Source organism: Sceloporus undulatus, chromosome 1, assembly GCF_019175285.1.
Source record: "Sceloporus undulatus isolate JIND9_A2432 ecotype Alabama chromosome 1, SceUnd_v1.1, whole genome shotgun sequence".
Lineage (NCBI taxonomy): Eukaryota > Metazoa > Chordata > Lepidosauria > Squamata > Phrynosomatidae > Sceloporus > Sceloporus undulatus.
The window spans coordinates 9,561,645-9,581,954 of NC_056522.1; the positions used below are offsets into that span (position 1 = coordinate 9,561,645).

General features: G+C 41.3%; 1 protein-coding gene and 1 long non-coding RNA gene across 2 annotated transcripts; both read right to left on the bottom strand.

Moving 5' to 3' along the window:
• Positions 1-1,436: 1,436 nt before the first annotated feature.
• On the bottom strand, positions 1,437-9,423 carry LOC121920484 (beta-defensin 4-like). The gene is made up of 4 exons (XM_042447628.1): positions 9,213-9,423; positions 5,835-5,909; positions 3,840-3,972; positions 1,437-1,898 (listed from the first exon to the last, which is right to left on the bottom strand). Exons 2-4 carry the CDS (start codon positions 5,890-5,892, stop codon positions 1,853-1,855), a joined length of 237 nt encoding a protein of 78 aa, XP_042303562.1. The 5' UTR covers positions 5,893-5,909; positions 9,213-9,423; the 3' UTR covers positions 1,437-1,852.
• Positions 9,424-12,710: 3,287 nt separating this feature from the next.
• Positions 12,711-19,090, bottom strand: LOC121920538. The gene is made up of 3 exons (XR_006101731.1): positions 18,966-19,090; positions 13,580-13,709; positions 12,711-12,948 (listed from the first exon to the last, which is right to left on the bottom strand). It is a non-coding gene; the product is annotated as an uncharacterized LOC121920538 (long non-coding RNA).
• Between the last annotated feature and the right edge of the window lie 1,220 nt (positions 19,091-20,310).

Genomic DNA, 20,310 nt, shown 5'->3' on the forward strand with positions numbered 1-20,310 from the left:
GTACAGCTTAAAACCTGATCACTACAAAAGTGAAAATACAATTAAATTAGCTATCCTGTTAAAGCACCACTGATTTAAAACAGAATAAAAGCATCTGGACAGTATAAAAATGTTAAAGCCCCCTACCCCTGCTAAGATCCCAGACCCGATATCCCTTGCGCATGACTGCAATTGTGAATGGGTATGAATAAATGTTTTGCTTTTTTAATAAAAATGATTTGCACATTCAGTTAATGGCCCACAGAACCCTAAGGCCAGATAAAAGTCCACTGGCTCAGAATTATATGACAACAACATCCAACAAAGTCTTGGCACCAATTGAGGGGGGGAGAGAGAGAGAGAAATCAGCTGTGCCCCTGCACCCACCAAAGAACAAATGAGAGTCTCTCCTTGTGAGGATTAGACTGTAATTTCTTCTTTGGCTTGCAAGGAGATTGGGAAAAAAGAAAAGAAAGTGAAAAAACAACAGCCTGGTCTAGAATAGCAAGGGAGGGGGAGGAGGAGACGACACTGGCACCACATGACTGCCCTATACTGAAACTGCCATTATACCTGAGGACTAATGCTGAAACAGTGAGTATAGGAGTTTATTGACAGGTTTTCTTACCCATAACAAGGTGTGACTTAACAGTAATTGGAGGTAAAGGCAGCAACAAGATGGAGATAGTCTTGTGTGGTAAGTATTGCCAAAGGCACTATTGTCTGATTTTAATGGCAGTTTAAAAGCCATGTGTGATAGAGTCCTAAGTTTAGCTTGTTGTTGTTCTTGTTGTTGTGCACCTTTGAGTCATTTTCAATTTATGGTGACTCAAAGGTGAACCTATCATGGGGTTTTCATGCCAAGATTTGTTCAAAGGAGGTTTGTCATTGCCTTCCCCTGAGGCTGAGAATCATAGAATGATAGAGTTGGAAGAGACCACAAGGGCCATCCAGTCCAACCCCCTGCCATGCAGGACTTGCTCAAGCTTTCCCACTTGGTTTCATGGCTGAGCTGGGAATCGAATCCTGGTCTCCAGAGTTGTAGCCCAACACTCAAACCACTACGCCATTCTGGCTCTCACATCTAACTTACACATTCACAACGATTCAATATAATGTCAACCAATGGAAATTATTTTTCTTAAGGATAAAATAAAAAAGGAAAAGTAATAAATGTTTGGGGCATTTATTTATCTATCTATTTTAGGGGGTGGTTCCTAGCTCCTTAAGCTGTGCCTCTTCAATTCATGACACTTGAGCACCTGTGCAACTTGAAAAGTGGTCCTATGCTGCCACAGAAGTTGCCCACTCCTGCTTTCAATGACTTTAAAATGTTTTAAATGGTTGTGAGCACTTTTTTAAAAGTTTAGTTCTTTTTTTTTTCAAATGTACCTTTCTCAAATCTTATAATGTAAATTAAATATTTTAATTTGACACATGCACACACACAAAACAAATTCAGCATCACAAAAGTTTATTGGTACACTATACAGAACCACAGCAAATCAGAGAACAAAGATAAGCTTTCATATGTCTAAAGTGAATGTTTCTGAAAACTCAGCACTGGGTCTTCATATATTATTTGACTGTGCAAAGCTGGAATACAAAAATATGGCTTTGTTCTAAACCTGAGTATTTGAAAGTACTCTGCATTGAGCATTACATATTTTACATTGCATAATCTCTTTTGATGCATTGGATTTGGTGGCATGGATTGAACTCAAGAGAACCCATGTATTGCCCAACTACAGAAGAAGAAAATAACAAGCAATAAGGCAAGCTGAAAAACTAAAATGTTTGGGCTCGTGTATGATTTTCCAACATCAAATCTGTGAATTGTCATTCTGGCAGGTCACAAAGATACAACTCCTCTCTAGTGGATATTGTCATCAGATTGGAACCTGCCATCATAGGGTATGCTGAAGAGAGGACAAAGAAAAAGGAATTATGTCAGTAATGTGAATGAGAAGAAATGCAAACTCATTTTGCCTTCTATAGTACAGTCAGCCCCCCCCCCCCATATCCACAGATTTTGCATCCACAGATTCAACCATCCACAGATTGGAAATATTCACAAACCAAGAAATCCCAAAAGCAAACTTTGATTTTGCCATTTTATATAAGCAACACCTTTTTAGAAATAGAAATAGCAAGTGCATTTCTATACCACCTATCAGTGAACTAGCACTCTCTAAGCGGTTTACAACATGTAAGCCAATTGCCCCCACCAAGCTGGGGACTCTACCAACCTACGAAAAGATGGAAGGCTGAGTGGACTCTGGGACCCTGCAAGATCAAATTCACAAACTTGTGGAGAGATCTTGTAGCACCTTTGAGACTGACTGAAAGAAAGAAATTGGCAGTATTCACGTTCATAGACTTCAGTCTATTTCATCAGACGCATTTGAGGAAGTAGACTGAAGTCTACAAAAGTGAATGCTGCCAATTTATTTCTTTCAGTTAGTCTCAAAGGTGCTACAAGATCTCTCTACATACTGATTCTACAGACTAGCATGGCTATATCTTTGAAATCTATCGTAACCTTGCCGCTGTACCAGCATTTTACCACTACCCCACCAGGGCTCCTTCATTTTGCTATGATATTGTATATGAGATTTAAGCATCTTTTGGTATCCATGGGGGCTGTTGAAACCAAACCCAAATGGAAACCAAGGGCCCACTGTATAAACAAAGAGTGTGAGCTATTAGTACAGATCCTAGATCATCTATGGAACATTTATGATTGAGGTCTTTCATAAGGAAAAAAAGGACATTTATCTATGTCCCCCCCCCCCCCCCCCAATACTTTGCAACTGCTAGGTACATACAGCTTTTATGGGGCACTCCTCTAGGTCTTATCAATCAGGGCAATATTATAATTGATATGGGCTGTGGCTTTCTCTGCTGTGGCACCACAATTCCCTAACATCCTCTTCTTCAAGGCCCAGCTGATTCCAATATTGCTGCCATTCAGGCACCAAGTGTAAAGACAGTTATTTCCGAAAACATCTTAGGTTTTGCACAAATCTGCACACATGGTTCATGTTTTAAATTATTTGAACCATTTGGAACCTTTCCCCATTTAACTTCTTAAATTGTTTAATATGTTTTTAGCCTTTTAATTTGTTCTAAATTGGTCAAGTTGGTCAGTTTTATTGTGTGCACCCCCTGAGATCTCGAGAAAGAAAGTGGAATATAAATAAATAAATAAACCAACTAAAACTGGGCAAGCTGAAGACAAATCTGGAATCTTCCAGCACAGTGCTGGTTTTAGTTCTTAATCTATTCTTGAATCGTGTATGTCTTGTTTTTAAGAACAGTACGTGCAGTTTGCTATAGTTCAGTTCTTTCATTCCATGTGCAGCTGTTTCCTCCTCACCTACCCATCCACTCACAATGCTGATATGCATGATTTCACTGCTAGAACAGTGTGCCAAAACAATCTGTATGTGGTTATATCACACACACACACACACACACACACACACACACACACACACAGAGGCCACAGTCCCCCTCCAAGGCTGAGAGTATGTGATGTGCCCAAGGAAAACCCAGTGGGCTTCCATGGCCAAGCAGGGATTTGAACTCTGTTTCCAATAAAAATAAAACACTGCACCACACTGGCTCTCATGCTTTGGATTTATCTAGCCAAAGTAAAGATGGGATTTTAAAAGGGATGGGTGGACTTAGGGTTGCAATCTGCTATTTGGAGGGGTACTTTTTCATGGTCTCAGGGTGGGACCAAACAGGAGCCTTGGAGGAAACTCTTTGCCTAAACCCACCACCACTACATTCTCATGTCTCCTCCTTCTTATGGAAAAAAATAATAATTTGACATCTCTGTGCTTTGGACTTACTTTCTAGTGCAACATGGCACCAGCCTTGAACATTTTCCAATTTCTCTCCAGTTTAGTAAACATCGGGCCACCTGGCATTTGCCTCCAGACCATTCGCATTCCTCTGGAAAACTAATACTTGTCTGGGTAAATTCTGCACAGAAAGAAAGATATGGACAAGATTATGCATTCTTCTCAAAGTCTCCCCAGTCTTCTTTGTCTTCTTTTTTTTTCTTCTTCTAGTAGAAACAGACGCATTTGGTGGCTGCCAGGTAAGTGCCATGACAACTCTGCTCCAATTTTGAGTCTCAGCTTTCCTAAGAACCCTATCCCCGAAACAGGTTCAGCATTTTAAAAGGTTCCTTTAATGTTCAGAGTGAAAACCAGAGCAGATTCACTGGCCAACTGATATAGGAGCCACTAGTAACCAGTGAGTGGAACCATTTCCTCTTCTTTACTTTTTGTGCTTGGTAACAGTTGATTCAACATATCAACTTAAATGGGGACCAACTAAGAGACTAGGCCAATAAGGGTTTTGTCTTTTGTTGGTCTGGGCAGGAATTTTTCGATTTGTGGGACCAGTGAGTGAAGAAGAGAAGGCTAAGGGGTGTTATGATAGCCCTGTTCAAATATTTGAAGGGATGTCATATTGAGGAGGGAGCAAGCTTGTTTTCTGCTACCACAGAGACTAGAACACGGAATAATGGATGCAAGCTACAGGAAAAGAGATTCCACCTCAACATTAGGAGGAACTTCCTAAGAGTAAGGGTTGTTCGACAGTGGAACAAACTCCTTTGGAGTGTAGTGGAGTCTAGTGGAGTGGAGTGCCCTGGATAGAAGAGAAAGAAACAAGCTCACAGGAAGAGTTAGCAAAATCTTAATGGGCTGCCTGTCTGTGTCAACACAGGGCACGTAAATCCCCAATTATTTCATGCTAGTTTGGAGCAGCAAATAATTACAGTTGTCCCTCCATATCCATGGATTCTGCATCCACAGATTCAACCAGCCATGGCTCAAAAATATTCATAAATAAAAAATCCAAAGAGCAAATCTTGATTTTGCTCTTGTATATAAGGGATGCCATTTTATTACACCATTTATATAACAGGACTTGAGCATCCATGGGTTTTGGTATCCACAGGGGTCCTGGAACCTCAAGCAGATACCAAGGGCCTCTGTCACATAGTTTTGTATCTGCTGCAGGGGGAAATGAATATTTCTGCACAGTATTCTTCAAGTGTTGCAAAGTATATCAGCAGATGTTTATGTGCAGAAAGACTTGTGGGAATTTTTTTCCCACAAAAAGCTTAACAGCAACATGTATTTGGTGCAGCAAGTCCACCAGGTCACATTGTGGTGTTTGTATAATGGGGAAAAACTGAGTGAAAATCTCACTGCTCTTTTATTCTTCCTGATGGGGTTTCTGAGTGCTGGGAAATCATTTTTGATTGGGAAATGAGTAATAGATGACTGAACATTATCATGCATCAGACACATAGTTACAATGGCATGGCTACACTCTGTTTCCCAATCCAATCCCCCAAGCTCCTATTAAAATCTAGCCATCCACACTGAGGGGTGGAGTTCTCCAGAGCTGGCAAGCTGGCTGTTGAAGGATGAGGTGTCCAAACCCCTCCCACCAGCAAACCATGGTGCAATGACCAGAGTTTTGTCGAAACTTATCACTCTCATTCTTTGGTAAGAGCAGATTAGACACATCCTTTAGCATCATAAACATGAACAGATACAGTTACAATGCCATAAATCAGGATGCCACTCAATAGTCTTTCCATCTCCAGTCAACACAGTCTGTCTCACTGAGAATGACTGAATAAGCAAGGGTTTTTCACATCCCTTGCCTCCATCCACCTGTCCAATGAATGGATCTTCAATGAGTACAGCAGGAACTTCACCTCTCGTCAACTCATTGTGCATCCTCCTTTATAAACTATATTCTGAGAAATACATGCTTTGTCTTAAAAGCATCCCCATCCCTCTTGCTTCAATACAACTTACCTGGAACTGCCAGAAGTAGTAGGAAGAGAACAGGAGAATGACTAGCCAAGGTCTTCATGGTAGGAGATAAAACAACTAAAAGGAGAGGTAAGAGATTTTCTTAAATGAAAACAAGACACAAACTCTTCTTTCTCATATTTGCCTGCCAACAAGTGGGTTAAGGAATGGGAATACTTCCATACATTTGATGGCACATCCAGTTTTAGTCCATTTCTGGACAGAATCTGATAAGTGTCTCACACATGTGTAACTTCACCTATGAAAGTGGTTCGACATATTTGTCAGACACACAGTGTCTGCAGTCTGTGGAAGACAGCAGAAGGCTTCCTGTCCATGAGTTGTGCATGATATCCACAGGAGCATGAAATGTTCAGTGTCACATTGAGCTGTGCATGCCATTGTGCAATGTTGTTGTGCAATGGTGTCTATAACACAATAAATAGAAATAACTCCAGATGTGCAGCATTGACATAGGACCATAGCCAATGCATTCAAAGAATTTCTCACACAGTGACCTGGCTCCAACGTCCACTTAGTGTAGTATACATACTTGCAATAGGGCATTCACCATAGCGGCCCCTCATACAGAATAGCAACATTATGCAACACACTGAACAACCGCAATGCAAAATATAGCATGCAAAACTATAATCACAGCTCCAGGTATAGGGTGCACAACTACAATGCACAATGCAGAACCTACAAAGAGAAGGAATAGAAGAGCATTCTGTCAGCATAACTCTTTTTCCACTTCTATTACCAGAACACTACTGAAGTGCAATAGTGACTCTTTAGTCCTTCATGTAGAACATGTCTCATTCATGTGCCTGTCCCTATGTGAATTCTGAACATTATCTTTAAAATTCTTCCATTCTCCCACTGAAACACTTAGCCCCCCCCCCCCCCAACTTTAATAAACTCAGCAGGAATATTGCAATTTGCTACATGTTAATGAGTATTGGAATGGTACAATTACTCTGAAAATATTTGACACAGAGGTTCAGTTAAGAGAAAGGTGAGATATAAAATAAATAAATACAAACAAACAAAAATAAAATGTATTTAGTTTGAGACCATTATAATTCCAGTATACACTAGGCCCTTGGTATCCACGGACTTGCCATCCGTGGATCATGGGCATCTGTGGATGGCAAGTCCATGGAGGGAGTGGCAGAGGAAAAGGAGGAAGAGTCAGTGGCAGTGGCATAGAGGGGGAGGAGGGAGGAGGAAGAGGCAGAAGTGGAGGTGGTGGCAGCGGTGGCGGGAAGAGGAGGAAAAAGAGGAGGAAGAGGCAGGAGGAAGAGAAAGAGGCAGTGGAGGAAATATGGAGTGGAAAGAGCCAGAGGAGGAGGAAAAAGAGGTGGCCCCCTGCCACCATCCACAGTAAGAGCAGCGAGGCAGGCTTTGGGTGGCTGGGGTGGCAAATTCCCATTGTGCCCAATGGTAGTGGAGCTGCTTGGCCATGGCATCACTGAAGACTTGGGCATCCACAGATTTTGGTATCTACAGGAGGATCTGGAATGTATCCCCGGGGATACGGAGGGCCAACTGTTGTTTACAGCTGCTTCCTGATTTTGTTTTGTTTTTTAATTTTACAAACTAACATTGAGATATGGCTCTGGTCCAGGCTATTTGGCAGATTACATCTCCCTCTATGAGCCGGTCTGGGCCCTGAGATCCGCTGAAGAAGCCCTTCTCTCAGTCCCATCACCATCTACAAGCGCAGTTGTTGGGGATGCAAGAGAGGGCCTTCTCAGTGGCTGCCCCTAGACTGTGGAATTCCCTTCCCAGGGAGACCAGAATGGCTCCCTCCATCTTGGCCTTCCACCAGCAGGGCAGGCTTGTTCAGAAAGGCTTTTAAAACAGAATGCTTTTAAAGGGCCAGCTTTTGGTGTTGTATTGTTTTAAAGTGTTCTAAAAAGTTTTGTCTTTTTAAATTGTATTTTATTATTTTAATAAGCTATCTATTTTAATGTTGTAACAATTTAATTCTGTTTTAATGTACCATTTTCTATGTGTTTAATTGTGTTGTTATTTTAATGTTGCAAGTTGGTCTGGGTCCCAGCTCGGAAAAAGACTGGGATATAAATATAATAATAATAATAATAATAATAATAATAATAATAATATCTCACTTCATACATCATCTTCCTGCTTCTCTCTCTCTCTCTTTATACACACACACACACACACACACACACACACACACACTTCATCATATCATGTATATCATTCAGTCATTCCCTTCCTTGCAGTAAAACATGTCGATTTATGTACTATATCATGTCATATCTCTTATCTTACCATTATTTGCTATTTCTAACCTTAGGTTAACCTTAAGCTGTTTACTTCCCCACCTGAGACATTCTGTCACTGCCTAATCTAGTTCTTTGTCTTATATGTGCAATTATCCTTGCATAGATATGTGTCCTGTCTAATCCCATCCACTATATACAACAAAGAGATCAACCTATTTGTCTGTCTATATAGTCTCTGGATGTGCTGCTCTAGTTTAAGTGTCAGATGTGTGTATTTATCTCAGCTTTTAACACCCACATGCACCTCGGGACAATAGTGTGCTTTCTTGTTACACAAAGTCCTGAAATAACGATCCTGAGTAAGCTGAGGACAACTGTGGAAACTTGAGAGAGGCATTTTAAAAGCAGGTGAAAAGTGCCAATGACAAAGGATTAATCAAGACTGTCCCTGGCAGACTGAGACAGTTAAAAGCATGAAACTATATAGTTAGCCTTTAAAGGGGTTTTTGTTGCTGCTGCTGCTGTTAAAGTTATAAAAAGAATGATGTGTCAAGATATGTAGAACTAAATAGGAGAGTTTCTACATCTGACAGAAGAGAGAAGGCACAGATGAACAGAGCAGCTATATTATTATTAATATCATCATCATCATCATCATCATCATCATCATTGTCATCATCTATTTATACAGTGCCATCACTATACATGGTGCTTTACAAGAAAAAGAACAAGAAATAATAGTCCCCTGCCCTTGGGCTTACAATCTAGTGTAAGATATTGCCTAGCATGTGCCCTCAGCAATGCAATGAACAAAGGAGCTGGACTAGATTACATTTTAAGTCCCTTCCAGCTCATAAGAATCTGTGTGTCCATGATGAGTCTATGGGTCTTCCCATTTCTCCTTTCCTGTGGTGAGAAACCGACTAGGAAGCAACTCTGCAACAGGCGTACAGAAATGGTGTAGTACGGGCCGGGAGAACTGGAAGTTGAACGCAAGCTTGTTTAAATAAAGTTCCTTGTTGAAACTCCTGACTAATTCTTAGTAATGGTTAACATCACTGGGAATGTAGAACACATATATTAACTACTACTGTAAACACAATGAATTATATATACATACCTACAGCTTTCCACACCTTGAGGGAAGCGTTGTCTCTTGTTTTCGAAGCCTTTTTTTTTCCTGTAGAGAAACTATCCCAGTTTTCAGATTCGCTCCTGGCATGCCCTATCCTGTTGCTCTTAGTCGGGAATAGCTTCAGTGACGTTGCTTCAAAGAGACTGCCAAGACTGAGGAATAGTTTCTCAAAGTGTTTACCATCTATGGGATTAGAAGTAGTTGAAGAAAAAGAAGAGTGGAAAGTCTTATTTACTTTTTTTGGTCTTGTCCTCTTTGTAAGAAATGTTGGTTTCTGAAAGCCTGACATTTCTTTCCACCAAATCCATTAAACTCTTTCTGACAGTAAGAAGTGAAGGAATGTGGAAGCGGTAGGAAAAGAAGAGAAGGCAGAAAGCTAACCCTGGGATGATCTAGCAATTTCAAAATCTCATTTTCCTGGCAGTAAAATAGCTTAAAACAGAGCTAATTAGCCAGAGGAACTTAAAAAATATACCTTTAGAGACTATGGGCCCATACAGACAGGCCAAAATAAAGCTGCTTTGGGTCACTTTGGAGGTATGCTGTTTAAATAACACATGCATCTTAAGAGGCCAGAAGCTGCACCAAAGCTGTGCTCCAGTCCTTAGAAAACCCATTTTTCAGCCATTTTTGGAAGGTTTGTTAATATTCTTTCCATCCCTACTGGCAAGTAAAAAGCATACTTGGGTATGACATAAAAATCATCCTCCATCATTACAGAGTAATATAATAATGCTGGAGACATGGTTCCTCAGTGGTTAAGGCAATGATTCTGTCAGTTGCAAGATTGGCAGGTTGGCAGTTTGAGGCACAAGTGCCGTATGATGGGGTGAGCTTCCATCACTAGTCCCAGCTTCTTCCAACCAAGCAGATTGAAAGTATAAGTAGATAAATAGGACAAACTCCTCTGTACAAATCTTGCCAAGAAAACGCCATGATAGGTTTGCCTAAGGATCACCCTAAGCTGGAAATGACTTGAAGGCACACAACAACAACATCATTATAATAATAATAATGTTACAATGTGCCATGAGCAAAGGATGTTAGTTGCTATCTGTTCATATAATTTACATACTACTGACCATTGCCATAATGGGGTTGTTATTATTATGCAACATTTAAAAACATTTTTCCCAATCTGGGAGAAAAGTGGCATATAAATGAAATAATATATACATACATGCATAGGGATATAATAAATAAATAGTTGTCTGTTCTTAGTGGATGAGCAACCCCATGTGATTAGTCAGATTGAGAATTCCTTGATGGACAGCAACAAATTTAGGATTACATGCTCTTCCCTTCATAGAGGTTTTGAGCCAGTGGATCCATCCACTAAGGAAAAGGATGATATTCCACAGCCTTCCTGGCAGGAATAACCTCTAACTGGACAAAACTTCAGAGAAAGAGAAAGATCTCTGGTCCTACCCTTTGAAAAGAAGTCATGAGATAGACCTATGAACATCACCAGTAAGACAGGAGTGATTACTTGTTATGCATGTGTGTGTGTGTTGTTTATGTAAGTTGGAAATTGATTTACTTTAACCTGAGAAATATCTACAATGGAAGGAAAATCCATCTTGCCTTCATGTTAACCTGCTCTGTAGCAGCTATGAGCTTGTCAACAAATACTGAGGCAAGTTTGCAAGAACCAGTCATTGCATACATCATTTGGACAGCTCACAGTGAAAACTATGTGAGACCATTTTATATGGCCTGTATGGATGCTCCCCTCATGAATTTTTCATAGGATTTTATTAGTCAAGGAATACTCAGAAGTGGCTTTGCAAATTCCTTCCTCTGAAATATAGCTTACAGCACGTGGTATTCCTTGCCAGTCTCCTATTGAAGTATTCACCAGGGCTGACCCTCCTTAGCTCCCAAAATCAGATGGGATCTGGTGTCTTTAGGGTATTTAGGGCTGTAGATCTTTGCAAATCCATAAAGTCAACCCAGTGTTGCCAGCAACCAGCTGTGACCTGTGAGCTTCCAAGATTGTCTTATATTGCTTCCAAGGTTGTCTTATCTTGGCTGCTGCTCCAGTCTCATCACTAGATCAGAACTGAAGAGGACTCCATGGAACTCAGACTGGGGCTCATCTGTCAGGTCTCCAGTACTGGAAAGGACATAAGCTTGGCTTTCTATTTCCTGATGTTTTGTTGCCAACATCTCTGAGAAAGAAAGAGCTATCTCAAAATGCTTCTTGACTAACATGACCTTCTGAAACTTGGCCCCTAGGTGGCAGCACGATGCCTGTCAGACTCTGACTCTCTCATAAATTGTGTAAGTGTATTGATTTGCTATATTGGTTAATGTAATAGTTTGGAAATTTTAGTGTGTGTAACTTTTGTTGTTGAGGAATAGTGGGAGGCATTGTTCTGGTTTAGATGCTTAGTAGTGATGTAGAGGGAAGATTGTTGTTTGGTATTGGAAGATTGGGCCTGATTAATAACTGGATGAGAGACCATATGAGCAAATACGGTCAGAAGGGGCAGGTATGTTTAAATTGGTAAACAAATCAAAGTAAAGCCTATGAAATATTAGGGCGGGACATTGTTAATGTTATGCCTATGTTTGTGGATGATGGCAGTGCTATCCACAAACGTCTTCCTGCTAACACCTATGGTTACTGGAATAAAGTTCTGGCTGTTTGAAATACTGAAGGCTGGTTCTCTGAACTTGGGAAGAGGCAATTCTTGACAATACCTCACTCAAGGAGGCTGTAGCACTACAAGAGCCAAGGCGAACTAGTCCCATTTCTAAGACTAAGATCAACCCAAAAAATGAAGGAAGAAGTCCAGACCTGCCCATCTGGTCTCATGTGAAACATCCCTGTGACATTTATTCAGGATGAGGAAACATTAGGATTAAGTGTTCTAATGACAAGCCAATAAGCCAATAATATCCACCAAGATTCCAAGAAATGCAAGCTACCCAGAACACATTAGTCTCATCTGAATTTGAAAGCTAAGCAAGATTGATCCTGGTTAATAACTGGATGGGAGACCATCAAGATATACCCAGGTCATAGGAAGAAGCCTGCTTGAAACCCAGATAGTAATTGCTGCCAGTCAGAGCTGGGAAAACTGGGTTGGTTGACTCATTATAAAGAAAGTTTCTTTGCTCCTGTACACATATCTTTCTTACTGTATTCTCCAATGGAGAGCTCCCCTGCTAACCTGGGCATGTACTAGGGTTCAGGAGCGTGTGGTTGGTGCATGCTCCCGAACCCTAGAATCAGGCCCAGAGCGCCATAAAGTGCCCATTTGTACTGAGTCAAAGTTTTAAACATTTCAGTACTTTCACAAGAAAACTATTTCCTTACGTCCCCGAAGAACAGCAATGCACAACCAGGATTGCTTAGTTGTTTAGCTGCAATTATTTTTCACAATTTTTTTTTTCTTTCTCATGGTTTTCTGAAGACATTCTTAAAATGAACTTCCCCCTCCACCACAAAGACCCACAAGTGAGACATTTCAGGGCTCATTATTTTTTTATTTCTCTTACTATTCCTTCAGAGGCTAGCAAATGGAAGCATTTGTTTCAAAGCTCAAGGCAAGAGATCTTTTCTCATCTTCTCTCATTGGCACCAGTTTTATTTTCAAACTCAGGCATGCCGGCTCACTACTTAATAAAACAAGAGCAATATTGTGAGTAAAATTCACTGTCAATCCTGAGATGTCCATCAGGAGCCTTATGATAAGGCTACTTAGTGGTTTTCCTGCAAAAAGAAAAAAGTTCATGGAATGAGATGGGACTTTTCTACTTCATGTAGAACAGGGATAGGACCCAACAAATTCACCCATCCCAGCATCTTGGAGTATTCTGGCCTGTGTAGATCTGTTCCAAGTAACATCTCTTGGCCCAAACCCCTCCTAAGCCTGACAAAAATGTAATTCATCCATGGCTCGATTACCAGCAGAATGGACATCTCCATGTAACTGGTGCCCAGTGAAGTAAGTTGGGAGAGGAGTTACCTTTGTGGCAATAGCGTCAAAATTTTGACTAAGTGGCATTTGTAAATACGAAACAGTTACGGGTGGGTAAAGCTAGATAGAACCAATGTGGCACAGTGGTTTGAGTGTTGGACTGCAACTCTGGAGACCAGGATTCAGTTCCCAGATCAGCCGTGAAATCCACTGGGTGACCTTAGACAAGTCACAATGGCAAACTTCCACTAAACAAATGTTACTAAGAAAACCTCATGATATAGAGTTACCATAAGTTGAAAACAACTTAAAGTCACACAACAACAATAACAAAGCCAAGTAATTGTTCTCTTTTCAGATAGAAGTACTAACATTTGCATTGAATCAGTGTCCTTCTGTTACCTTCTGAACTTTCAAGTTTACCTTATGCAGCAAGTCCTTTTGTCTCCACATTTTCCAATGCGCTCCCAAGGATCATGCAGGCAAGTTGCAAGCCTACAGATGCCTTTGGCATCTTTACAGGCCTTAGCCCTCCGAATATCTGTAGTGAATGCTGCACAGGAAAATAGGAGAATAAAAAGATGTTAGTCTATTTAAGCATAAGAAGAAAAAGCAGAGGGAAAGAAAGGATACCTCAGCACCTTTGAGACTGAGGCCCCATTCATACTGGCCTAAAAGACATGGAGGGAACTGGGATGATCCGGATGCCCCTCCCCCGAATCGCTCCGTTAGCAAGTGCCCACTACAAATTGAAATCGAATGCATTTTGACAGAAATCGAATGCATTCTGTAGATTGGCTGCTGCCAATCAAGCTATCGTCATGGTGACGTTTGCAGGGCATCAGGGGAAGTGTCCTCCCTTTTTAAAGAGCCAGGCACAGGGGTTTCAGTGGCTGAAGCAGGGAGAGAGATGCCTCTCTCTCTCTCTCTCTCTCTCTTTTTTATAAACCTGTGGGCTTTTGGGTCAGATCTGCCCCTGTCCCAGGCAAAGGATGGGATTGCCATGCTTTTTTTAAATGCTTTTAAAGGCAACATTAGCTTTCCCTTTGCTTCCCTTGCTGTATCTGCTCAAGAAGACAAATCATTCGCATATTTGCTCAAAAAAAATGGTTAAAAATGTAACATTGATTGTTTGCAACATTCTGGAATATAAACAATGCGCATGTTCGCTCAAAAAAATTGTTTGAATTTGAAAGGGGGGGGTTGCCTGACATGAGCTCCGTTCATGACCTGATTTTTTCCTCCTGCAAGGGAAGGAATGCCCAGCGACAGAGGGCTTTGGGCAGGGGATGCAGGGAAAAGAGGCTCCTAAAGAATGCCTTCCCTTGCTCCCTTCTTCCCAGGGCTCTTTCCTCCTCCCCCTCCCCTCCGATGAGGGGAGGAAATGCCTTGCCCTTTGCCCACCCTCTGACCTAAATCCCTCCCTCAATTTGCCTCGATCGTGATCGAGGCCAAGTTCTCATTCCCAGGACCCGGGGTTTTTAAAAAGAAACGGTATTTGCGCCGATTTCAAAAGACCCGCGCTAGGGGCCATTTAACACGGAACGGGTGTGCAAGCCCCGGATTCGCTTGTGTGAGATTCGGGGTGAGTAGGAACTTCACGTGATTGAATCGGTTTCAGAACCGATTTTTTTTGTAATGTGAATGGGCCCTAAGAATGCATGTACACTGTTAAAATAAGTCAGTTTGGCACCACTTCACCTGCCATGGCTCCATCCTAAAGAATATTGGGATTTGTAGTTTTATAAGGCAGCAGCACTCTGTCAGAAAAAGCAAAAGACCTTGTAATCCCAGGATGCGGCAGAATGGAACCATACCAGTTAAAGTGTTGTCAAACTGCATTATTTCTACAGTGCAGATGCAAGCTAACTGATACATTTTCGCATCAGCTTTCAAGGAATGCATGAACATATATGCCAAAATGTATCATTGTCTCAAAGATACTGCTAGACCCCTTTTCTCCCCTTTTCGTGTTTGTGTGTGTGTGTGTGCGTGCACATAGTTCCTGTTTACCTATTCAGAAAGTGGATTTTCTATGTAAATAGCTCTTTTGCTGCACAGAATAACTATTTGCTTTTCTACACAAACAAGCTTTCCAAAAAGATGACGTAACGTGCCAAGAATCTTGCTGCTGTTCAGTTTTTTCTTGATGGAGTGCCCTGAGTATCAGGATATTCTTTTCTCCTCATGGATACAAAAAGTAACATATATAATTTATATTTCTACTCTGAGCCTCTGCCATTGTCTGGAGGAGCAACAGCTATTAGAAGGCTGCACCATTTCACTTCAAGAAATAACATTGTGAAAAAAAGGAGACCAGAGCTTTCTGCATCACCATCATCATCATCATCATCATCATCATCATCATCATTTCTATCCAACTTTTTTCCCATATTGGGACTCAAAGCAGCATACAACGATTAAATGAGAAAACACTGTTAAAATTTTCAAAAATTAAAAAAATACAATTACACTGGTCCCCCGGGTTACGAAATACCCAGGTTACGAAATTTTCGGGATACGAATAAATCCCATAGGGATTTATTGTTTCGGCTTACGAAGGTTTTTTCGGGTTACGAAAAAACCCCGCCGCTTTTTTAAATGGAGCCACGGCGCAGCCGCGGCTTTTCCCCATTAGCGCCTATGGGCTATTCGGCTTACGAAGTATCCCGGGTTACGAAAGCGGCGGCGGAACGAATTAATTTCGTAACCCGGGGTACCAGTGTACAATTAAACAATAAAAAATTAAAACCAGATTAAAACATATGTCATTTTTTGAAAAAAAAATTTAAAAAAATTAAAAAGTCTTTCTGCACCATTCTTGCATGTAAAGCATTCACCTATCAGTTGCCCTGGGACTGGACAATTAATGGACATGTCACTGAGCCTCTTGGAAATGTCACTGAGGCAATGAGGAAATAGAAATAGTAAAAGAGTTCTCATATCTGGGATCAGACACTGGGGTCTGCACTAAAGAAATCAGAAGAAAAATGGGGAGGGCAGCTATGAAAGAACTAGAAAAGATCCTAAAGAGCAAAAATATAAACTGAGCACAAAAGTTAGAATTGTATAAACCATTGTATTCCCTGTTACCATGTATGGATTGAGAGCTGGACAGTTAAGAAAGTGGATAGGATGAAAATCAATTCATTTGAGATGTGGTGCTGGAGAAGAGTGTTAAGGATTCTGTGGACAGCAAAAATAAAAAAAAAAAGGGGGGGGGGTTCTAGAACAGATCAAGCCAGAAATCTCCCTGGAGACCAAGATGAGGACTTTGGCCATATCATGAGAAAGCATGACTCATTTGAAAAAATAATAATGCTAGGGATGGTGGAGGAAAGTAGAAAGAGAGGAAGACCACATGCTAGATGAAGGGACTCTATTAAGGAGGTCACAGGTATGAAGTTACTGCAACTAAGCAAAGCAGTGGAAAATAGGGAGTCTTTGAGATGTCCAGCAAGCCCGCAGTCTTGGCTTTATCTTTGACTGTTCTCTGTCGTGTATCCCTCAAATCCAGACCACAGCCAAGGCTTGTAGATTCTTTTTGTATAATATTGACAAAATCCGACCATATCTCTCCGTCTCTACTGCCAAGATCCTGGTCCATGCCCTAGTGATCTCACGACTTGATTACTGTAACGTCCTCCTGGCTTGGCTTCCTTTTTCTCACCTCCATCCTTTAATTTCTGTCCAGCATTCAGCTGCACACATTATCACATCCACCCACCGCTCTGACCACATCTCTCCTGTGTTGGCATCCCTTCACTGGTTCTCCCTCCCTTTCCGCATTCAGTACAAACTCCTGCTGTCGACGTTTAAAGCCTTCCATGGGCTGCCCCCCCTTACTTATCAGACCTTCTTTCTCCTCACCTTCCCACCAGGGCCCTCCGTTCTGGTAGTCAAGGCCTGCTGTCACAGCCCAGGATTTCCTCTGCCCCATCTCGGATTCGCCCCTTTTCACTTGCTGCCCCTCACTCCTGGAACCTTCTTCCCCCGCGAGCAAGAGCCATCACTTCCTTAACCAGCTTCAAAACGGAGTTGAAGACCATTCTGTTCAGGGCAGCATTCCCAGGCATTGCATAATTGTCACTTGCTATTTGATGTTCTTTTGTTGTCTGTTTTATTGAATCATTTCCTGTATTGCTATGTATTTTATATGTATTATCTTACTAGACAGGCCCCTTCCCCACCACCACTCCCTTCTACTTCTGTGTTGTGTCTTTCTAGATTGTAAGCCTGAGGGCAGGGAACCGTCCAATTAAAAAGATTGTATGTACAGCGCTGTGTAAATTTACAGCGCTTTATAAATAAAGGTTAATAATAATAATAATAATAATATAAGAATAAAAGTATAATAATGTCTCATCCACAAGGTTACCATGAGCTGAGATTGACCCAAGGGCAGTTAACAACAATAAAACAACCTCACTTTATGGTGACCCTGTGAATATAAGACCCACAAGAGACCCTGCTCTTAATAGCTCTTAAGAGATAAGACCCTTAACTCGGAGCCATGGCTTCCTTGATTGAGTTAATCCATTTGTAATCCATGCTCTCCTTTTTCTACTTCTGAATCTTTGGGCTTTATCTATGTGTTGACGCAACCATTTAAAGTTTATTCAAATGGTCTATTCTAGTTGAGACTCACCAACAGAATTGAGACCCATATTTTCCAAAATTTAGGAACAAAAAAATTCTGTACCTTGGCTCAGACATTAAACAAAATGGGGAGTGTGGTCAAGAACTCTCATACTGGGGAAAGCAGCTATAAAGAAACTGTGAAAAATCCTGAAGAGAAAAGATTTGTCTTTGAATATCTCGGGCCTGGTACACACAGGCTAAAAGCGGCATGGTGCCGCCGATACTAGGGTTTGGGAGCATTTAGCAACCACATGCTCCCAAACCCTAGTACATATGGGCGGTGCTATCTTGACGCAATGCCATGCATACAGCGTGAGCATCCATGACATGTCTTGTGTGAAGCTTCCACAAGACATGTCACCGCAATGCCCCAGGGTGCAAATGGCGCCTTGGCAGCATCACGGGAAAAGAGCTCCATTTCAGATCTCCTTTTTCCAGTGGATCATTGTCACAGCCGTGTGGTTGCTGCAGCAATGATCCGGAGAAGAAAAGGATGGCCTCTGGCTGCCCCTTTCTCCTAATCTGTACCAGGCCTAAGTCAGGATCATCCATGTCACATTATTTCTGACTTCCAAGTATGGATGTGAAAGCTGGAAAGCGAAGAAAGCTGACAGGAAAAGAACTGATTCAGTCAAAATGAGGTGCTGCAAGAGCATCCTAAAAATACCACTGTCTGTCAAAAACAAACAAACAGAAAACAAATAAATGAGCTTGAGAGCAAATCAAGCCTGAATTCTCCCTTAAAGCCAAATTGACGATACTGAGGATGTCATACTTTTAACAGCCTCATATGATGGTGTGGTGGCACATAACAACAAGAACAACTTTCTCCCAAGCTGCTACCACAGTGCAGAATTAACACAGTTTGACACTGCTTTAACTGCCATAGGTCCATCCTATGAAATCCTGGGATTTGTTGTTTGTTGTGGCACCAGAGTTCTGTGACAGAAATGGGTAAATGTCTCAGAAAACAACAGTTTCCAGAATTCCATAGCATTGAGCCATGGCAGTAAAATAGTGTCAAACTGTATTATTTCTGCAGTGTAGATGCAGCCCCAGTCTGTTCAAATATAGTACTACAATCCACACACACACACACACACACAAAGGAAAATGCGACAAAACATCTCAGAGATGAAAAATACACCAACATTTGATTGGAATATACCTGGTGCAGCCAGGAGTACCCCAAAAATCAGTATGAAAAACCAGAAGGGTCTCATTGCTTGAAAGTTGTCTTGTTTCTCAACACCCCTACAAGAGAAAAAGAAAGCAAAGATGGATCAAATCCTGCTATTTATCCAAGGATTAAGAAATCAATTTCTGCTTAGGGAAGCATGGCAAATTTCCTAGTGAGAGGTGACCTACCTCATAGACTGTCACTATAGTGATGGATGGTTGGCTGTCAACAATGAAGGTACATGGCATTCTGTATAAGGAATTTATTGCCATAACAGTTCAGTGGAGATCTTGAAGAATGAACCTCAAAACTGAACACGCAATGGATGATAGTGCTTGATACTAGCTAATGTGATTAAGGCTCCAGCCTTACTTAGGAATGTTTTCCCATGTTTTTTGTGGAAAAGACGTTAGCCTCAGTTCAATTGTAAGTGCCTACTAAAGTAGACTCATTGAATCATGAAGATTTACCTATGTGCGGACTCAGCATCCAACAATTCATTTAGGGAGACTAGTCAGAAGTAACCAATGGGATTCAAGCCACCCTTTTGCACAAAATACATTGGCTAGCATGCTGTTGGGAAGTTACATTATGTTAAACCAACTTTTCTGATCATGTGAAGTTGAATTGTTCCATTGCTCAATGTTTTTATTCTAAGAAGAACAAAGATGCAGGGCTCACCGACACATGCCAAATAATGTAGTTTCTCCTCATCACAAGACTTGTCTTCATGTTGCAGGACCAAATCCTCGATTCAAGTGTGGGCTATCTTCATGAAATAAAGCCATTTCCACACCAAATCCACCCTTTCCCTCCCTTAAACTGGTTTTTTAAAAACTTACCTTTTGCTCCAGATTTTGCTTGAAAACACTCTGTAACAATGCTGACTGGCTGTCTATGCAACACATCCCCGTTTTGTCACACCACACCACTACGGTTGGCATGAGTCACAACAATGCAGCCAACACCACTTGCACTAGCAGTAGTGTTAGGTGATCCAACAGAGACTTGTGTGTAGACAGACACCCAACTAGATCTGGAGCCAGAATACTTCGGTAGAAGCCTGGGGTACTCTTGCTGGTGTAGATGAGCCCATAGCTATGCCAGCAGGACCATACAAGTGAAGCCTGAAGCTTGACCACGGAGCAATATGTCTCAATGTGCAACATGTCTCAAAATACAATATGTCCTGCTCTACTATATATTCCAAAATACATGCCTCATTGTGCGATGAGACCCAATATGTAATGGATGCCTCATTGCACAAGGAGACATCTTTCACAGTACCTCATCGTACATTGTTGCAATTCACTAGCATAGTTGCTTGTTGTGT

Excerpts from the sequence above, each read along its gene's own strand:
- LOC121920484 (XM_042447628.1), bottom strand. The coding sequence starts at position 5,892 with ATGAAGACCTTGGCTAGTCATTCTCCTGTTCTCTTCCTACTACTTCTG. Across the intron at positions 3,973-5,834 it reads ACTACTTCTGGCAGTTCCAG|AATTTACCCAGACAAGTATT; the intron begins GTAAGTTGTATT and ends CTTTCTGTGCAG. Across the intron at positions 1,899-3,839 it reads GTGCCATGTTGCACTAGAAA|CATACCCTATGATGGCAGGT; the intron begins GTAAGTCCAAAG and ends TCCTCTCTTCAG.